This window comes from Urocitellus parryii, chromosome 9, assembly GCF_045843805.1.
Source record: "Urocitellus parryii isolate mUroPar1 chromosome 9, mUroPar1.hap1, whole genome shotgun sequence".
NCBI classification, from domain to species: domain Eukaryota; kingdom Metazoa; phylum Chordata; class Mammalia; order Rodentia; family Sciuridae; genus Urocitellus; species Urocitellus parryii.
Window position 1 is genome coordinate 87,786,131 of NC_135539.1, and position 21,785 is coordinate 87,807,915.

General features: G+C 34.3%; 1 protein-coding gene across 6 annotated transcripts in view; it reads right to left on the minus strand.

Moving 5' to 3' along the window:
- Window positions 1-21,785, minus strand: part of Rgs7 (regulator of G protein signaling 7) — a 461,036-nt gene that overhangs the window by 43,805 nt on the left and 395,446 nt on the right. For all 6 annotated transcript variants that reach the window (XM_077802474.1, XM_026390748.2, XM_077802475.1 and 3 more), the window contains 3 exons: window positions 6,624-6,688; window positions 5,531-5,607; window positions 5,343-5,424 (listed from right to left, as the gene is read on the minus strand). In XM_077802474.1, the coding sequence (XP_077658600.1) occupies window positions 5,343-5,424; window positions 5,531-5,607; window positions 6,624-6,688 (224 nt within the window). The remainder of the gene's footprint in view (window positions 1-5,342; window positions 5,425-5,530; window positions 5,608-6,623; window positions 6,689-21,785) is intronic.

The following is a 21,785-nucleotide window of genomic DNA, read 5'->3' on the forward strand; positions in this document are numbered from 1 at the left end:
GATTGAGGTGCCCCCACATACTAGGCTGAGAGGACATGAGAGATTTTGTGGAATATTTTATCCTTTCCCAAGAGTTCCCCAAGAGTTCACATGCTGAGAGTCATAGTTTTTATTCCAATGGAACTTTTCAGTTCTGTAGATATTCACCTGGGCCATCTATCTCATCTCTAACTCCCTTCTTGTCCCAATAATTTCTTTCTCTTTGTCCTTTGCCACATCTTTTCTGAAAACTGCTTTACATACTGTTTAAGTTACCAAATCTCTGACAAATTGATTGTAACCCCTCTCCCCATTCTGGTTTTTGTTTTTAAAACTTATTTGAAATTTGTAAGACCATAGAGCACATGTTCAACTTACTTGAATCTGTCTCCTGAGTTGCAACTCAGTTCAATACAAATAATTTTTAATCAATTTTTGCCTCAGTTTCTCTTAAAAATTGACATTATGAAAATTCCAAAACCATTCATGTGTGTTTTGTGTGGGGACATTTCCAAAGAATGGTTATATATGCATCGTTGAGACTGAATGGGGTAGAGAATTTAGATTACTTTCACATGTGTGAAACTCATGCCCTAGTTTTACTAAATACCAGATTATTGCTTAAAAGAATATCAGATATTAACTTTGCATACAAAATAATGGACTTCAGTTACAGGAAAAAAATGTCAATCAAGGAGCAAATGTTGCTATATGCTTGATCATATAGCAACTACAATTTAAACCTCAAATTATTTTCCCTCCACCTGGACACTCCATTCCTAGTTTACTAAATATCAAACAAAATCTGCAATACAGTGAAATTTAAAATTTGAATTGATTAAAAACATGATGTGCCATCTCTTTTCATTCAGTTGGTTGGAATACAACGCTCTCAAATTTCAGTCTGAGACCTTCTAATCAATATCACTCTTGCTCTGTCTTAATGAGGAACAGCGAATCTTTGGAATGAGGTTCAAGTAATGAGCCAGGAGAGACAAACTTTATCCTTCCACCCTGGACAATTGAGAAGACAGAGATCTCCTTGCTCTGCAATGTACTGGATAAAAAAAAGGATGAAAATGTTCATTCACACAAAATCTGCCTCCTTTTTTCCCAAAGCAAAGCAGGCTAATTCTACTTCCTTTCTCAAATGATAGATGATGCTCAAATACTTAAAGACAGATGAGTAACAACATCTTTGCCTTAAGCCTAATTTCTCATATTCTCTACTTCTCATCCATGTTATCACCATCCCCTTCCCATCACTTTGCTCACTCTGCTCCAAAGATGGCAGTGTTTCTGCATGTTACCCCTGAAAATGCAGTGCCTGGAATGGCAAACACCAGCTATGTTCTGACCATTTCCAGGCACAGCAGAAGCTGTCTAAGAATATTTTATTATGCATAACTTTTCAGAGCGTGAGACATATACCCCTTATTAGAAAATTAAAATTGCCTTTGGGATAACAAATACCTCACAATAAGTACAACCAACATTTCATGTATTCTTTCCTAATTGTTTCTGTAGGCATTGATTTTTTAAAATTAAAGTTGAGATTTTTTTTTCCCATATGATTTTGTATTCAGGGAATTTCATATTTCAGTCTAGGTTTTCTCCATGCCTTTAAAATTCTTTGAAATTATCTTTTTGAGTTATACAGTATGTTTGTGAGTCTTTCTCCGTATCTTCTGTGATGCTGATGATTGAACCCACAGGCCTTGGGCATTCTCAGGATGTGCTCTACCACTCAGCTACACTGTCAGCCCTGGTATATCTCATTTAACTATCCCTTATGGTTAAATGGGAGCATTTATCTTCTTATTGTTATTGCCAGGATTGCACATAATTAATTTTATTTTTTTTTAATTTACTTTTTCATGACTAAAATGATTAAATACTTTTTCAATAATTTGAATAGTCATGTATATGTTTTTGATAAATTATCAGTTTAAACCCTTTTTTTATTTTATGTGAAGTCACATTTTACAAGTTGCAAATTATTTTTACAGTAAGAGTAGTAAAATTTATTATACTTGCTACAAATATTTTTCAGTGTTTGCTTTTTGCTTGCATTTTTAAACATAAAACTGATTTTTAACTAAAATTTATATGCCAATAATCCTTGAGATTCAGTCTACTATATTTATGCACTAAAAGTTTTCCCAGTTCTAAGATTAGCTTAACATAAGTTTCTATTTATTTAGTTATTTATTTTTTGCAGTACTGGGAATTGAACCCAGGGCCTCACTTGTGCCAGGCAAGTGCTTTACCACTGAGCTATATCCCTTGCCATCTCCCCACCTTTTTGGGGGGGATTTACAGGGGATTGAATCCAGGGTAACTTTACCACTGAGCTACACTCCAGCCCTTTTTAAAATTTTGTGAAAAGATCTCTCTGTATTGCTTAGGCTGGCTTTGAACTTCTGCAATCCTTCTGCCTCAGCCTCCCATGGTATTACAGGTGTGTGCCACCTCACTGACTAAACCTCTATTTTTGAGAAGCTGTATTCATAGTTATGCTGTACAGCCCATTATGATATTTGCACCATAATTACCTAGTTAAATCTCCATCTTGATTACCTAGGACTCTGAATATCTTAATCAGAGAGACAGTACTTTATCTTTACCCTCTAGTGCAACAAGCTAATTGCTAATTGAAAGTTGTATTAAATGAATAAATCAGCAATGTAATAGATTTGTTTTATCAGTGTAGAGGAAGAAGACTAGGGGGAGAGAGGAGAGAGAGAAAAGATACTAGAGAATGATATTGACTAAATTATATTATTATATTGTGTACATGTAAGAATGTGTAAAAAATGAATCAAAATATTACATATAATTATAATGCACCAATTAAAATATAGAAAAATTATTCTGGTTATGACCCCTGAACTAAAAAAGAAGGATGTGATTCTTTTTAATTCTGTTTTGCTAGATGGGTAGACATTTGTGCAACCAATGATATGTAGGTATCACATTGTATAAATATCATGGAAAATTTACTGTATTCCATTGTTTGTATAACTTTTTTTTGTACTAGTCTCTGTATCTCTTTACAAAGGAAGTTGAACATTTGTTTTTATTCATGTGCCAAATGATGTTTATATGAATGTTCATATCAACATGGCAAGATAGGTATGTTTCCACTTTACAAATAGGCCTCTGAATCCCAAAAGGCCATTGCTTCCCACTCTGCTCCAGTTCTCCCCATTTCCCTTGGCTACTAGACTTTGGCCAACATGGTAAAAACTGAAAGTGGACACAACTGGACCTTCTCTCAGATACTAAGACAGAAGGGTGGTATGCAATAGAGGGTCCAAGGACAAGCCAGATTCAACCTCTGTCCTGTCTGGAATTTACCTACACATCGTTTCAGGCTTCTCTAGTCAAAATAATTTGGTGTCAGCAAAACCTGGTTTCACCAATTCTGTCTAGAAGACATCTGAACTTTACAAGATGACTTCAACAGGGCAGAAAGAGTCATTGTTGCCACAGTCAAGACAGGGTATGAAGAAGAAACTCAGCTCTTGGAATATCTGTTTAACTTTAAATCTTTCATATAGGCTTTCAGATCTCATCACCATCTAGGTGATATAAAGCTCTCCATAAGCATCTTCAAGTTAAGTAAGGGAGATAAAGTTAATGGCTTCAGGGTGGTTCCTGCTTCAGGCCCTCCTTGGTTTGACTTTCTAGTTGAATGGGGCAGGGACATGGAGAGCACTCGGTGTGCTCTTTGCTGGTAGGAGACATGGAGGATATGAGTATGGCTCACATGTTTTAAGGGAAACAACTGTGGGTAGGTTCTGCTTGAGTTGATTCTTAGGCAATGGAGCCAAGAAGTATGTTGGATCAATTTAGATTTGGGCATCTCAAAGCATGGAACATAAGTGAGCAGGAAAGGGAAGCCAGCCTGGTATGAGTCATTTGGGATAATAGGAAGTTCTAGGTCATGTAAACTAAACAAAGAAATAAATTGGCCACCAGATAGATATCCAAGAGGCACAAAGTAGATGAATACAGGACATAATGTATTGACTAGTTTCTAGGAGTTGCCTAAAACAAACGAACAAGTAAAAGTCCTACTTCATACCCTTGCTATGTAGCATGTGTGTGACCTCACAATTCTTTTTCAGTGTAATAAAACTCAAACTGAATTTTTAATAGAAAAATCAATTAATTCTCAATTCTATCTTGATAAATAAACAGAAAGCAAATTTAAAATAGAACTTAATGATTGCCTTTCTATCTGAAGTTGAAATACATACCTTTACAAAAACAACCCTTTATAGTGGTTTTATTTTGGTCTGACTCTGAAGGTAATTGAGAAGAAATTTTTAGGGTATTCTTAAATGATTTGTCTTGATTTATCTCTCATACTGATATTTAGTCTAGTAATACTTATGCAAATATTATTTTCTGATGCTTTGTCTGAAGTTAAATCCAGAGGAGAAAAAGATATCACATCAAAATAGAAAAGAATAAATGAGATTAGACAGGCTATCTTATGGATGGTTATTACCATAGTTTAATATCTTCCACAAAGTTTTCTGGTATTAATTAAGGACATTCATTATTTGTTACTCTGAGGCACATAGTTTAACTTTATTAAGGGAGAAGTTACTGGGTATAGTAACTGTATACAGATCCAGTGTTCCATCATTAAAAATATCAATTGATTTTAATTTGAGACATATAAAATGTTAGACTGTGCAAATCAACAATAGGTTATTAATATGTTTCAAAAAAGAAAAATTAGGGCAGGAATAACATTTTAACTTATACTTTCCCTATAAAGCCAAAAGTTATAAGCAGCTTACTGCCATAAAAGACTGCTTTATTGCAGTGTTTTTTTCTTCAAGTGTTTATAGCAGCATCAAACACCTCAAATATCAAATATCAAGCATGAATGGAAAAAAGATGCCATATTTGAAAAAATGATCAGGTATGATTCCCTGTTTCTCTGGTGCTGGGGATTCATTCCAGGACTTTGTACATACTGGGCAAGAGCTCTCTTAATGAGGTACATCCTGCCCAACCATTCTTGCCCCTTTTTTAAAAATAAATTTGTTTTTGAGACAGGTTCTCTAAGTTGCCAAGGCTGGCCTTGAACTTGTGATCCTCCTGCCTCAGCCTCCCAAGTAACCAAATTACAGGTGTGTACTAATGCATAGTTTCATAAATTAAATATTACACTATTAAATTGGGTCATCTTAACCAAAGTGCCATGTTTCTTTAACTAATTCATGCAGCCATTGTGGGACATATGATGGGGGGTGTAACAGTCTTTTCCTTGCTTTCTCAGGGCATCCCTGACTTGCTAAAAGTCAGAATGTAGATTTGTGAGAACCTTGCAGTTTTCTTACCACAGGTCTGTGGACATCCCAGAATGCTCTCTCTTGGCTATCAAGGATCTTCCTTTCAATTTTGTCTCTCTTCTTGTCCACTCTGTTGACATCAAAACAATAAAGAATAAGTAGTGATAAGTGCAGTGCCCCTCTGGACAAAAGGCCACAACTTGAACAAATTTTCCAAAAGACTCACAAGGACTCACTTTGCTTGTGCTTCTGCTTGCATAAATATAAACTCCCACTTCCTTGCAAATGCTCTCTGCAACCGGGCCAGGCTCTCCTGAAAAATATCCCACAGATGAAGAAGATTTGTTGCTCACCTGTACTACCCTATCTAGTTTATTTATCATATGTTTATGAAAAAGACAAATATAGAATTTCTCTATGTGTACTCTGGTTCTGAATGACAAGTCATGCTCATCAAATCAGTCAATCCTCATATTGTCTTGGAGGAAACAGAACAAAAAAATAATATTAACTTTTAAGAATGACTGACTTTAGATAATACAACTATAAATCCAATATGTGTCTGCAAAATAGTGAAATTACCTTGTATGAGAAAAGTGTTCCAGATGAATCCACTGGATTTTTCTGTGTTCATTTTATGGAGAAACAGGAAAACAATTCATTCCTAGCCCAGATTTAGTTTATTCTTCTCCTAACAATAAATGTAGACCCTTGGCAGCCCAGTACTTATTTCTACTCAGTGATTTGAAGTTCATCAATCACAACACAGTAACCGTTTGAACAAATTATATCAGGTTAATTTTATCTGCTGCTAGCAAACACCCTGTTTTTTGCAATAAAAAACATGTTTCTAATATAAATGGTCTTTAATTCTCAGAGTTTGGATATCTTTGCGTTAGTATTTATTTGAAATATTTACAGGTAAATCAATTTTAGAAAATAAAATATGTTTCTCTCTTCTACATTGAATTTGTGTATTTGGAATTTCACTGTCCTTGATGTGGATGAAGAGAGGAAGCAAGCAAACAGGGATTTATGAAGGAATTTGCTGCCTGATCCACAGAAATCTGATCCTTAAGATACATGAATGTATGGGGCTAGAGCTGTGGCCCAGTGGTAAGAGCACTTGTCTAGCATGTGTGAGGCCTGAGTTTGATTCTCAGCACTGCATATAAATAAATGAATAAAATAAAGGTCCATCAACATCTAAAAAAAAAAAAGATCCATGAATGTAGAAAGTTACTGGAGTACTCAGAAATGACCATAGGTTTTGTTCCTGCCCATTTTATGCCTTTTTTTAAAAATTGCTAGAAAGTCCTTGGTACTTACAGCTTCATAATCTGCAAGTTCTAGTCTTGCCTTATTTTGCATTGTTCTTTTGCAGAGGTAAACAGCTGAAAGACAAACAAAAAAATCATATTTTGGTTGCTTATTAAAATTGACTGCTATAAAAATATGGCATTAAAATTTCAGACACTTGTCACTTTTTCCCCAAGTTATAATTTTCTATTATCTCATTTTAGACAAACAACTAGAATACATTACTGAAATCCAGTTTGATTTATGATGCCATAATTGAAAATACATGTTAAGAAGCCTGGTAACCATCATTTCCTTATTTTTACTAAGTTGTGTCATAATGTTATCCTCAACCAGGAAGGGGGGAAGAAACTGAAAAGCAACATCAAATGAACTTAAAAAATCTAGATATACAAACAAAACCATTTCATAAGAATGAACTGTATAAAGAGGGAATCATGATTGGCACATTCAATTAGTTGCAGATTCTACTGTCAACCGCAAGGCTCTGTTAGTGTAAACTAAGGAGGATTTCTTCATATTCTTCTTCTTCTTCTTCTTTTTTTTTTAACACAGAGACTGGAACCCAATGAGAGGCAATAGCTCTACCACTGAGCCACAACCCCACCCAATTTAAGGCTTCTTGGCACTTCTGTTGTTCCAATCCACATCATTCAATTGTTTTGTTGCTAAGTGAAGGAGAGTAGAACATTTTACCTACCAAAAATAAGCTCCCACTTCACTCCAGTCCCCTGAGGACTCAGTTTCCTGGGCTGCCATGTAAAGTCCATCTGGCAGCAGATTTATAGAAGAAGTGACAGAAGGAAGAAAGAATGGTGATAGCAGCATTGCTTTGAGCAAAGTTCTTCAGTTATTTTAAGGTATTCTAGTGACTCTCCTCATAATATCAATACATTGGAGTCCTCACCAGTCCCAATTTCCAGCATTTTCTTTGTCATTTTTTCCATTAAGTATGATATTTGAGTCTCATGAAGTTCAAGATTGTATTATACTAGATTCTGAATAAATCCGCTAGATGAGGCCTGTCCAATATTACCTTCCATAAAGCTAGCTCTGCAGGATGTCTTATAAATACCACCTCGGCAAGAAGCTGTATTGGCCTTAGTTTTGAATAAGGAAGTCCAGCGGGTAACACTGAGGAAAAATGTTACACGGAAAACCTGAAACCACTGCAAACATGAATGTTATTTACTCAACGGTCTGTCCCTTAAGATTTCTTGTGTGAAGGTCAAGGCAACCACTGAATGATGTGAACTTTGCTACAAATGCGAAGAATCCAGTGCATGATTTTAGAACACACCATTCATCATTTACCATAGTAATTTTATTTTATTTATTTATTTTTATTTTATTTATTTTTTTTACTAATGTCAGTAATTTTCAAAAGTTAAATTTCAAAACCAAAAGTAACATGATATGTTAATTTTCTAATTGGTCATAATTTAAGCTCCCTCCCAGGGGAACTCTTTCTGTAAAAGCCACTGTGACTTTAACAAAATAACTCAGACATTCTCAGCAGCAGTTAAAAGAAATTATAGTATACGTGCACTATCCTTGAGGGTGGCTCTTCATTAGAAAAAAGATCAAATCTCCTTAAATAATTTCCAATTAAACAATTTCAACGTTCCTGTAGAATTACCTTTAATCAAATTCAAGCCCAGCTAAGCCCTTCATCAACCAGACCTCTTCTCAGTCTCATTCTGCCTCAGGTTTTTCCTGCTTTATTGGTTCTGGTCATTCAAGTTCTGTTGTTTTCAAAATCAGTCCCCTTTGGCAAATGTATGTCTAACCTCATTAGGTAAACTAAGAAGTTATAGCAGAAGTGCTTTAAGTTTTTTTTCCAGATGATTGCTCACAAAGAAGTTATGAATTCTTTATTAAGGTTTCCTATAATACAATTTTTAAAAATTTCTAGGAAACAAAATCAAAGTATGGACAGCCATTGTCAGGCACAGAGTAAAGGTTTCATATAGATCTGCTGAATAAGTAAATGAATAGGATATTTTCAGAAGGAGCTATTTAGATGTCAAATTAAATCAAGTGATAAAAGTCTCCCTAAGTGTCCAGAGGGAAAGATTAAAGTCTAAGTTAGCAGAGTAAAGAATAATCTGGATACTTCTGAAGGTGCAGCAAATCCAGTCATGGCTGGATAGGCCCAAGCTTCAACAATCAAGTCCAGAGTTAATTGCAATATAATGACAAGTACAGATAGTACTTTCATTGCTTGTCGAGAATACCAGCATTGGGAAGATCTAGACAAGGTGAAGATCTAAGTCAATGAAAGAGGGTTCCAATTCCAGGAGATTTCCCAATCCACCAAAGACAGAAAAAAGTGAGAATACTTGAACATGGTCAAAACTAAGGCTCAGGTCAATATTTTTGTTGTGATTCCCACTTATTTAGGCAATGTAAGTGTTTCACATGGTGTTCTGTGTGAATGTAGGGCCATGTACAAAGAATGAGTCTTTCCAAAAAACTATTGGAATATTTTCTGCTCCACTGAAAAATTAAAAAATATGAGCTAAAAAAATAGACACTACCTGGGTTATTTAGAATGATTTATATTATTGAAGACTTCATTTCAATTCCAAGTTTAAATATATCTTCCTGAAGTAATTTTCTGGGACACCATAAGGAGATAATTTGGAGGACTTGTATGTAACAATTACTTAGTATATAACAAGTAATTGAGATGGAGGCTCTGCCACAAAGTGAGAGAAAGTTTGAGAAGGCTTGAAGTGTTACTCTGGTTAAAATAGCTATGTGGTAAAGGCATAGAATTTGGCCCTAATGCAACTTAGAATTTAGACGGAAAAGCTAAAGCTTTTGAATCAGGTCTGTAATAAGGAGTGGATTAGAAAATAAATGCTGGCATTTGGTTTTCCTTTAGTTTCTACAAGGTAGAGCACTCACATTCATGACAGAAGTATGTAGAATCAAACCTAGATTACAGATCAGCAAGCACCTCAATATCTAAATATGGAAAAGACACAAATATATAATTCAAGAAGATTAGAAATACAAATGCCAAAAAAGTACTTGGAAATTTTACAACTTATAACCCCAATTCCTTCTATTATTTTTAATATAATAATTATTTAGTTGATTATAAATATAATTAATTATGTATTAATTATAATTAATACAATTTATTTAATTATAAAAGTGGGATTCATTGTGATATATTCTATGTGAATGTAGCATAATTTGGGTCAATTTCATTTACCAATCCTTCACCAGGCCCTTCTTTTCTCTCTCTCTCTCTCTCTCTCAATTCCCTTCTCTCTACTCTGTTGATCACCTTTCTATTTTCTTGAGGTTCTTTCTTATTCCATTTTTCCCCCCTCTAACTTCTACAGATCAGAGAAATCATTCAATCCTTGATTTCATGAGTCTGGCTTAGCATGATGTTTCTCTTAGCATGATGTTCTCCAGTTCTACCAATTTGCCAGCAAATTACCTAATTTTATCTTTTTTTAATGCTGAGTAATACTCCATTGTGTGTGTGTGTGTGTGTGTTTGTGTGTGTTTGTGTGTGTGTAACACTTCAACCAATGGGCAAATGATCTAAAGAGACATTTTTCAAAAGAAGGAATGCAAATGGCCAACAAATATATGAAAAAAGTTAAATATCCTTAGCAATCAGAGAATCAGGGAAATGCAAATCAAAACTACACAAAAATTTCATATCTTGTTTCAGTTAGAACATTGATCATCAAGACTACAAATAATAATAAATACTGATGAGGATGTTGGAAAAAGGTATATTCATACATTGTTAATGGGACTGCAAATTAGTACAAGCATTTTGGAAATCCGTATGGGGATGCCTCAAAAGACTAGAAATGGAATTACTATATAACCAGCTATTCCTGTCCTTGGTATTTATCCAAAATAATTAAAATCATCATACTACAATGATATATACATATCAATGTTTATAGCAGCACAATTCATAACAGCCAAATTATAGAACCAGCCTAGATGCCCATCAACAGATAAATGATTAAAAGATATAATATTTTTAAATTGAGTTGGGTTGCTTTAGGGCCTCACTAATTTGCTAAGGTCTTGAACTTTCAATCCCCCTGCCTCAGCCTCCTAAGTTGTTGAGAGTACAGACATGTGCCATTGTGCCTGGCTAATTCAATACTTTTCTATTTTAACACTCTTCTCCTAAGATTATTTTCCTGCTAATTGCAACTTCTACTTGTATTTTCCTGGTATATCTTTGCCTTCCACTTATTTTAACAGAGTTGGTTTGTTTCACTCGTCTTTCTTTCAGACATATATTCTTAGATTTTATTTATGATGTAACCTAGTATACTTGTTCTTTTTTTCTCATTTCTTCATCTCTTTCATTGTATTTCTTTTATTTTTATTTTTTTCCATTTTTAAACCAGTGACTTTTCATTAAATCCTACTTTAATAATTCAAAAAACTTCTTGTCATCCTATTAGTAACCAACTTTTTAATCTTTAAATAAATGCTTGAATTTTTATCTCTTGAAATTTAACCTCAGAAATAAAACACTGCCTAATGTTTCCCTGCATAGATGGTGAAAAAATTAGCATATTTTCACTCCCTCTAGTCTTTCTATTATTTTTTAATGAAAACTATTTATTGTATGCTATTATAGTTTTTAAAAATTGATGATAGTATCACATTTTGTTTGGAAACAATTTTTTATCACAATTATTTAGATACTGAAAGGCATGCAGAAAAAGTTGGTATCTTGGAAAATTAAAAACTCTTAGCATGGTTTTCTTTTTAAGCCTAAATTTGTTGAAATGATTCAATAAGGGTTCAAATCATCCAAAAACAGTATCTATTACTTTTTTGGGCTCCAGTCTTATTTCTGGTTTCCTTTGGGATTTTGCTCAATTGTTTGCAGGCTGCTGTACTGGTAAAGTGGACCTGGATAGCAATACTAATAATCCTGGGTTTTCTTTTACACCTATCAATCAGCAGTTGCAACAGTCCTATAATTATAATACTCTTCTCTTACTTGGTACCCTCTACTGGTACATTTGCTGCTAAAAGTCTGAGAACTTGTGCTGCTTTAAGAACCAAAGTCAGGAACAAATCTTTCTATTATTTTTTAATTGTAGTTGGACACAGTACCTTTATTTATTTATTTATTTTTATGTGGTGCTGAGGATCAAACTCAGGGCCTCACAGATGCTAGGTGAGAGCTCTACCACTGAGCCACAACCCCAGCTCAAATCTTTCTGTTCTGATGAACATACTCAAGCTTAAGAAACCTTGGTCCAAAATGGGGCAAGTCTTTCTCTGCTCTCCTTACTCCTATTTCTAACCCTCATGTATGGATACGGGAAATCATGAATGGGTTGGTCAGGATTACATCCAGTTCTGTAAGCCTGCCCTAATTTCCTAAGAACAGAAATTATAACTCTAACATCATTATGATATGTCTAAATTTTATTGATTCCAGAAAAATGTTAATCTTTCAAATGAGTGACACGCAGTAGCATTCTCCAATTTCCAGTGTGTTCTAATAATTTATTTTATTCATTCCAGTTTTGTATCGACTCTTTTCTTTTTATCCTGTGCTGGAGAAGAAAGGAGCAATTCTGGTAAACTTCTGAAAAGTATGGAGTGTCAGTCTGTTGCTACTTCCTGCATTTACTTCAAGGATCAGGTATATTTGGAAATTTGATTTCTGTTGAATGGACTTTTATTTAAAACTTTAGATTTTGAAATTTTTCTTCATTGACTATAGATCTATTTTATTTTTTTCATTAGTGTGTGATGACTATACGTAATATTTGGGTTCATTTTGATATAATCATACAAGTATGGGATATAATTTGCTCCACTTCTGTCCTGAGTACTTCCCTGTTCCTCACTTTGCCCTTTCTCTACTGTACTCCCTCTACTGTTCCTCTTCTATTTACTTATAGTATTTTTTTTTAATTAAGGCTTTATACATAAAGGTGAAATTCACTTGGTGTGTTCATATATGTAATGTTCATATATTCAGATAATTTCGTCAGTTTCATTCCACCATGCGTCTCCTTTCCCATCCCTAATTCCCTCCCTACCCTCTGACTTCCCTTGTTTTTTCATGGAATTCCTCCTTCCCCTTCTTTCCATTGTTTTTTTTTTTTTTCTAGCTTCTACATATGAGAGAAAGCATTCAACTTTGATCTCAGAATCTGGCTTATTTCACTTAGCATGATGTTCTCCTGTTCTGTCCATTTACCAGCAAATGCCATGATTTCATTTGTTACAACTAAGTAAACCTCCATTATATATGTATCACATTTTCTTTATCCATTTATCTGTTGTTAAGAGAGTTTAATTTTTTAGGAAAAATTATGACTCAAGGCAATTCAAACCTTAATTAACCTCAAGGGGAATTAAATCTAAAGATAAAAAAGAACTAGAGAAAATATTATAAGAATGATTTTAAGTTATTTAATTTACAAAATATATTAATGTTGAAGAATATTACTGTAATGTATAAGTAGAAATTAGTTATTAAATAGGTTTATGTACCTTGATTTATTAAGAGAAGAAAGGCCTACTATGGAAGTTGAATATTTGGACAATAAAAAGCTTTGCTCTCCTGGAAGAGCTAATCCTCCAGGAAAAAGAATTCTTTTGGAAATTTCAGGAATAATAGCTGGAAACTGTCAGTGTGAAAAGAATGAGAGCAGTAGATTTCTTTCCTTAATCATCTATTTTGTGAGCCTGGTTAGATTCTGTTCTATGGCATATTTTTCCCATACCCTAAAGTCAACTACCTTAAAAAGATGGCATTATTATTTTTAATTTAATTAATGATAATAATGAAACACAGGGATCCTGAGTCCCCTCCCCAGGACATACAAATAGTAAGTAGGTGGTGGGGACCTTGGGTCTCTATGACCACACAAGAGATACTTAGGGTACATAAAACAACAAGGGAAATCTCACATCAGCCTCCAGTCAGTGCCACAAAGGAATGAGGAAGCTTCTCTTAGTTACCTCTTGTTTTCCACATGGTTCCATTTTTCTGTATTTCTTTGTTTCTCCTCAATATAAGAACTATTATTGCCATTTTGAAATTTTACTAATTTTAATCCAGCTTTTTGTATTCATCTATAAATGACATTATAGATTGAATGCAGTGACTTTTACCCCAATCACTTAAATTGCTAAAGAAAGAAACCACTGAGTTATGTGAATGGCTCCTAAAAGGTTTGGTTGTTTTTTTTAATGTTCAATGAGTTTTGTCAATTTGTAAGATTATTTCATGTTGCTATGGATACTTTATTCACACCATTACTTATTAAATCTCCCTTAAAAATATGGGTGATAGTCATTACTTGCTGATTCCATATTTACAAACTGTTACAAACTGTAATACCAAATATTTGTGGCCCCCAAATCAATAACTGATATCATATTTGTAGTTTTAAATTTGATAGTTTAATAGCTGAGTCAAACAAGACACTTTGATGCCTTGTTTCAACTCATGCTACAAATAAACATCCTTTTTTGGTACACTGATACATTTTTTGCATTGTGTGCTTTTTGTTAATGATATTGCTATTTAAAATGGCCCCAAGAGTAGCATTGAAGTGTTCTGTGTGATGGTCTTAAGTGTGAGAAGGATGTGATGTGCTTTACAAAAATACGTGTATTAGCTAAGCTTTGTTCAGTTATAAGTTACAGCACTGTTTAGTAGTAATGAATCAACAACATTTATTAAATAAGGTGTCTTTAGCAGAAATACATAGAAAACAAGGTCATGTGTTCATCAAATGATAAAAATGTTCTGATCTGAGGCTTGTAGAAACCCAATCCTGTGCTTCTCTTGGGATCAGTGGTTTAGTATTCTCTAATTTGGTGTTCAAGGCAACTTTACAGGACACTATTACCACAAAAAAACAAGAATCAACTGTATGTGTTTGTACCTTAGTCCCTCTGTTGGAGAGCAACAATTTAAAAGGATTTTTTTCAGTAATAACAAAAATATGTACAAATTCAGAGGCTCTGCTAGAAATCTACAACAACCTCTTGACTTTATTCTTTCATAGAATAGAGTTATTACTTCTTGTGATTATAGTAATTAGTAGATTTTTTCAAACCAATACCATTTTAAGTTTTAGATGTCACAGAATAAAGGAATATTGTAGTTTACCTATTACTATGACATTTCTGAATCACTGCTTCAATCAAAATGTTTAAGATATTAACTTTCAGGTAAATCTCCATAATACTGGTCAAGGTATATACTTTTTCTGTCTGTTCTTTACATTTATCAAACAAAGCAAAGGTTTACACCTTTTAATTCATCCCCCTTTTTATTTTTATTAGAGCATTATAGTTATACATAATAGTTGGGTTCATTGTGACAAGCTCCTACATGCATGGAATTTAATTTATTCCACTTCAGTCCCTGGTTCCGCCCCCTAAGCCCTGCTTTCCCTTCTCTCTTCCCTCCCCATTATTCTCTTTCCTTTACTCTATTAATCTTCTTTTCACTCAGTTATTATTGATTGATGTTTTATACGTATACATAAAAGTGATATTTATTTTTTATATATGCATATACTCTGCTTTTGTTAAATTCATTTCTCATTTCCTCCCCATCTCCAGCTCTCCTCCCTCCCTTTTGACCTCCTCCTTCTACTCCACTGATCTTCCCTATGTCTTTATGATATCTGATTCTCCTACCCTTTCCCCATTATTTTTCTCTAGCTTCTGCATAGGAGAGAAATTCAATAAACTATCCAGTGGAACATAAGCTGTGCAACTTCTGAACAAACAACTAATCTATGTTCATTTACTCTGGATTAAAATACCATTGGTATATTTGAATACCGGAACTTGATTCCTTCCCATCTATCTCTTTTTAAAAGTTATTTTTGGTTTCTTACATAAAAGGAGAGAGATATAGGTAGAGTGCTGAGAAATACTGGTACAATAAAAAAAAGATATGAGATTGTTAGCCCTAAGTTATTGGCTAACCAATTTGGAACATTTGATTCACACTATGTCTATTGTCAAAATCCCTGATCATTAGTGTGGAAAGAAAAGAGAATCAGATATTCTGGCAAAGGCCATGATGTAGTGGAAAGGACATTGGTCCTAGTGTTTGGACATCTTGGGTTCTCATAACCCTCATTAACCAAGACTTTGTAAAGTCACTTAAGCTTCCTGACACTCAATTTCCTCCTTTGTGTAATGAGAATTAAAAATATCAGCTATATACTGAGGTGAGGATTATTGAGAGGATATATTGTAGAATGCTATATTAAAAAAGGAATGTAATGTATGCATTTATTATACTTTTAGCTCACTGGAAAAGTTTCTATTTAAAAGAAAATCATAGCAGGTACTTCTCTACATGAAATATCCTATTAAATGCCATGTTTGGTATGGAGTTTGTGTGAAGTTATTATTTTTTATCACAATGGTGGGCACTGTTTGAATCATTGTGTGTCTCACTTGTCAAGTATCTCTCCTTTATTATTTAAAATTCTTGCATTGCCAAGAATTTTAAATAATAATGTGCAAGCCCAGATGTCTTGCACTTTGAAATATTTTTAAAATTTTATCTCAAAACAGAGTTTAATTTTAAAATGACTGGTTTATAAAGGCACTTCCGTGTCATTAAATTATATACTTTTATGTTCACATCTTTGCTCTTTCTGTCCCTTCCTTCTCTTCATTTTTATTTTATTATTATTATTATTATTATTATTATTATTATTATTATTTGAGAGAGAGAGAGAAAATTTTTTTTTAATTTTTTTTTTTTTTTTTTTTTTTTAGTTATTGGCAGACACAACATCTTTGTTTGTATGTGGTGCTGAGGATGGAACCCGGGGCCGCACGCAAGCCAGGCGAGTGTGCTACTGCTTGAGCCACATCCCCAGCCCATCTTCATTTTTATTATCCCTTATTATCTTGCTAACCAAGCCCCATGCACAAGGAAATAAGTGATCAGCAGTGTTTATTAGTAGCTACTCCCAGGTTGCTGGGGGAAGAAAGAGAAAACTATTCTTTATATTTTCATTTGTATGTGTATGAAGTATCTACTATGTACAGGGCTCTGCTTTAGGTGATGGGGTTGGGAGTAGACAAGGATTCTATTCCTAATGAGGTCATATTCTAGAGAAATCTAAAGCAAAGATGGCATGGAGAGGGAAGAGAGGACAGTGCTTCTAGTTATCCTGTGCAGAGTGATGCTGGTTAGGGGCCAAGGACCTGGAAAGAACATGGATTGCCTTAATCCTATCCCCTACTTGCTAAAGGCACCACTGCAATTGGTTGCATGAAGTAAATGGATTGTAAGAGAGTAAAAGTGGATACCATACTTTTTAATAATAATAATAATGTTAATAATAATAATACATATAAAAACGCAATATCATTGCTATCTTGATGATTATTGAGATGTATTTTCATTATTTGTTTATTTTTGTTCCACAACAACATACCTGGTTCTGTTATTCATCTAAGTAGAGTCTAATTGGATAGAACTGTTGTGATTTTGAAACCTAGAGCATAGAACAACCCTAAGATGGTGAGTTGAAAATATCCCTGGGCTTTTTCTTGAAGTGAACCCCTCTCCAAGTGAACCGTATAGTAACTGGTTTACGCAGTCTTTTTGCTCCTCCATCTTGCCCCCTGCCCTTGCAGAAAGTAGTCTTAAGAAAAATGACAAAATTTGTTTCCTGGTTGAAAACCTATGAGGACTTCTGGGCACTTTGTCCTTCTTTTTATTTATTTATTTATTTTAATTATTTATTTATTTTATTGCTGGGTTTGAACCTAGCGCCTAATGCATACTAAGCACATATTATACCACTGACTATACTACCAATATGCCCTTCTTTTTAGAAAAAAAGATTATGACAATGCTAATAGAAGCTATGTAATGATTTGGATGTGATGTGTTCCCCCAAAGCTCAAGTGTGAGACAACACAAGTAATCTTAGAGGTGAAATGACTGGATTTAACTGAGTGGCGACTGAAGGCAGGTAGGGTGTGGCTGGAGGAGGTGGGCATTGGGGGTGTGCCTTTGGGATTTATATATTGTATCTGGCAAATGGAGTCTCTCTTTCTGTGTTCTGATCATCATATGAGCTGCTTCCCTCCACCATACTCTTCCACCGTGATGTTCAGTCTCACCTCAAGCCCTGAAGAATGGAGGCAGCTGCCTATGAAACTGTGAGTTCCAAAATAAACTTTTTCTCCTCTCCAGATGTTCTGGTTGGGTCTTTTATTCACAGCACTGAAAGCTTACTAAAACAAGCCAGACAATAATAAGGATAATGAAAAAAATCATCATTATATTTAACACTTAACTAGCACTTTTCATGTGCCAAGAACTGTTATAATACTTTATAAATTAACCAATTAGTTATTTAAACAACCTATGAGGGGTATCTGTATGTGTTATTGTTATTATCTCTTTATAGTTAAGAAAACTGAGTCACAGAAAGTTGACAAGACTTTTCATTCAAGTTGCACGGCTAATACAGACTTATGTTGGAATTTGAACCCAGTTGTGTGGGAAGAACCATTCTATATCTGGAGAGCTATTCATAGTGAACTCTGAATCAAGAGCATTCTTAAAATGTAAAACAACTTGGAGATCACTTTAAACCATTCTCCCATTGAGATGAGACACCCAGGATATTTCAAAGAGTACAAGAAAAAAACTATGAAAGTAACTAGGTCAATGCAGAAAAAAAAAAAAGATTAGGGTGAAACAATGCTTTGTGAAACTAAGAAATAGTTGCCTTAATTTTATGAAGGTGAATTTTAATTTTGATCCTTAAACTTTTACTGATTATTGCATACCCTCTTGAAACCTCTAATAGATTCCTTTTCATTAGAAATTCCCCAGAAAACCAGATGTGTCCCAGCTACTTGGGAGGCTAAGGCAGGAGGATGACAAATTCCAGATTAGCCTCCCCAAAATAAAAAATAAAAAGGGCTGGAGATGTAACTCAGTGGTAGAGCACCCCTGGGTTTAATCTCCAGTGCAAAAGAGAAAGAAAAGGAAGGAAGGAAGAAAGGGGGGGAGGAAGGGAGGGAGGGAGGAATGGGGGAAAGGCGAAAAGGAAGAGATTTCACAGAGGTTCACGTATTTTTTTTTTAATTGCTTAAAGGTTATCCGGAAAAATTGTGATTGGAACAACACTCTGGAATCGCATATTGGCTAAGAAACATTTTATTTAAGTTTAGTAAGAAATAAGTAAACCAAATTGTCCCACAAATCCAAGAAAAATATGAGTAAAAATCAGGATTTGCAAAGGTGAACAGAGACTTCAAAGTTGAAGTTAATTGATGCCTGTATCTAGTTGGGCAAGTTATGTGTCCTCTCTGATGCCTGAGCAATGAGCATTTTAATGATTTTTTATGACTTCACTGGAAATTGAAGTTGACAGGAAATGATCAATGTAAAAGCTTTTTGAAAACTTATGCAAATGTGGGATTAAATGTCTCTACAGTGTGACTGATGATCGGCTCTTTACTTGAGTTTAATAAATCTGTTACTTCAGATTCAAAAGAACATATACTTTTTAGAAATAAATTAGAATTTGGTTTCATGAGGCTAAAATAACATAATTTAGAATGATCAACAGTATATTTATGTTAATTTCTTTAAGCTAGAGTCACATATATTAAACAAGAAATGGAATGAAGGCACATTTTTTTTCCAGTATCAGATAGAATTTTAAGTTAAATGAATGAATGAATGAATGAATTCATTCAATGTACAAGGTAATATTCTTGGTGTTAAGACACCGATAAAAACTTTGGACCAATCTTCCTACTCTCTTAGGACCCATGTCCTAGTCTTTTGTATTAAATTGGGAGTAAGTAGGTTAACAATAATTACTTTTAATTTTTTGCTATGTATTTCAGAGACGAGTGAATAATACCATTAGTTTACATTCCAGGTTAGTATACAAAATCACTTTTCTACATGTTATCTCCTTTGAGCTTCGCAATGATGCTGTGAGTTAAAAAGTATGTTTTATTACTTTTTTTATTAGACGTAAAATGCAAAGCTCAGAATGGAAATATAGTTCTCAGAGTTAGAAAGTTGCGGAGCCAGGGGGCAAACAGAGACTTTAGTCTGAGAAGGTGCTAGAAGACTGGAGGCTCTGAGGAGATGGGAGAATCTTATCACCATGCAAAGTATTGCCCATGGGGGTGGCAGTTTGTGAAGCCATATTCCCCATATGGCTTCCCTATTTAGTGTTCATATAAGTTAATTAAATCAGTGTACATAATGCATTCCATAATTATATGCTAATGCTTCCCTTTGCAGAGCTTTTGTTTCTCTCACAGACTTAACTTCCATTCTCTTTTGAGGCTCATAACAATTATATGTCCATTTAGAATATGAAATCAAAACCAAGTATTCTAACAATTTTGACAATTTTGATAGATTTTTGGCATTTTACAATTATATCTGTTAAAATCTCTCTAGGGGTTGTAAGACAAGGGCCGTTCTTGTATGTCCACTTAACTGTAATTTCAAACTGTGTAAATAAGTGATCTGCATTATTTTATGAAGCCAAGAGTCCCATGGGACAAGCATAAGGCTCCTCAGTGAAATTCAGAGATGCTGATCTAAAATGTTGCTGTTCACAACCCTACACTGCTTTATTATCAATTTCATTTTAGACAGTTGGTGTGCTTGCAGTGGAATATTATGCCATTATTATTAATAAGTAAAATAAATTTCAAGACTTGAGACTCTTCATTTATCTATCATATACCCAACACATTATTATTGGACACCTACTTAAGACTAGATATTGTCCTAGGCACAGGAAATATAAAAATCAATAAAATTTAGTTCTTGAATTCTCAAGTGTTCACAGCCCACTGAAAGAGACTGACACAGCCCTCATGACTATAATGGCCAACGGAGATGAAGAATTGTCATGCTGAGCGTGGTGGTGCACTCCTGTAATCCCAGCTGAGACAGGAGAATCCCGAGTTCAAAGCCAGCCTCAGCAACAGTGAGGTGCTAAGCAACTCAGTGAAACAAAGACCCTGTCTCTAAATGAAATACAAAATAGGACTGGGGATTTGGCTCAGTGGCAGTCAGTGGCTGAGTGGCCCTGAATTCAATTCCCAGTACTTAAAAAAGATTGTCAAGTATCCAGCACTGGTCATATGTCTTGAGTCTTAAATAACATTAAGAGCTGACCTAGCCATGAATCTTCTACACGATTCTCTAACCTTCCATACTGTAGACATAAATCCATTATAACAAACATTTACAATAATGAATTTTTTTTTAAGAAAAACAGCTAGCTTTTTGGTAAAGTCACAGATAGGTTTTTACCTGTAGGATGTCATCAAGGATTTAATTTATTTTTCTTTATTTATTTAGGTTATGCGAAACCACACATATTTCTCCCATAGTACTTATAATCAAACACTTAACCATACTTTGAAATTATTTAGGAATAGATCTTACTATCCTTCTATGGGGAATGTGTTATAGCCAACATGACTTCAAGGATGCCCTCTCTAGAATAAGCTTTGAATGATTGTTTGCTCTGGCACCCACCTCAAAAGAATATATTTCTAATTTGACCTTAAATGTTTTCAATATAAATTTTAAAATTTGCAATATTGTGTAATTCTGGAGTTTCACAAATACCCACTTTTAAAACACACAATCTCTGAATAATGGTTTCAGTTCATTTTTGAACACTGCAATGGTAAGAAAGGCCATATGCAATCAGTAGAAATTGTACTTTGAATTTTGATCTTTTCTTGAGTTAGTCATGCTTGGCAATGACAGCAAGCCAAAGCACCAGTCAGCCATGTAAGCAAAAGGGTAAACAAGCAACACTCCACAGTGTATCATGTGGCTAAGCTACGTATTTGGTATATTAGGCATATTAAACGCAGTTTTGATTTTACAGTGTTTTCAACTTATGTAGGGAATGTGACCCCCCTGTAAATTGAGGAGCATCTGTAAAACTGTTGTCTCATGCTTTTAAATGTGACCAACCGATTCTAAACATCAAAGAAAACAAGTGAATAAGCTCTTCTGTGGAAGAATTTGGCATAGGCATAATTCTTGTGTATTTTTGAACTCTTGTATCAATTAACAGCATTTCTATAGAATGTATCCTGACAATAACCCATCAGCTTTTCCTGTCAGTATAT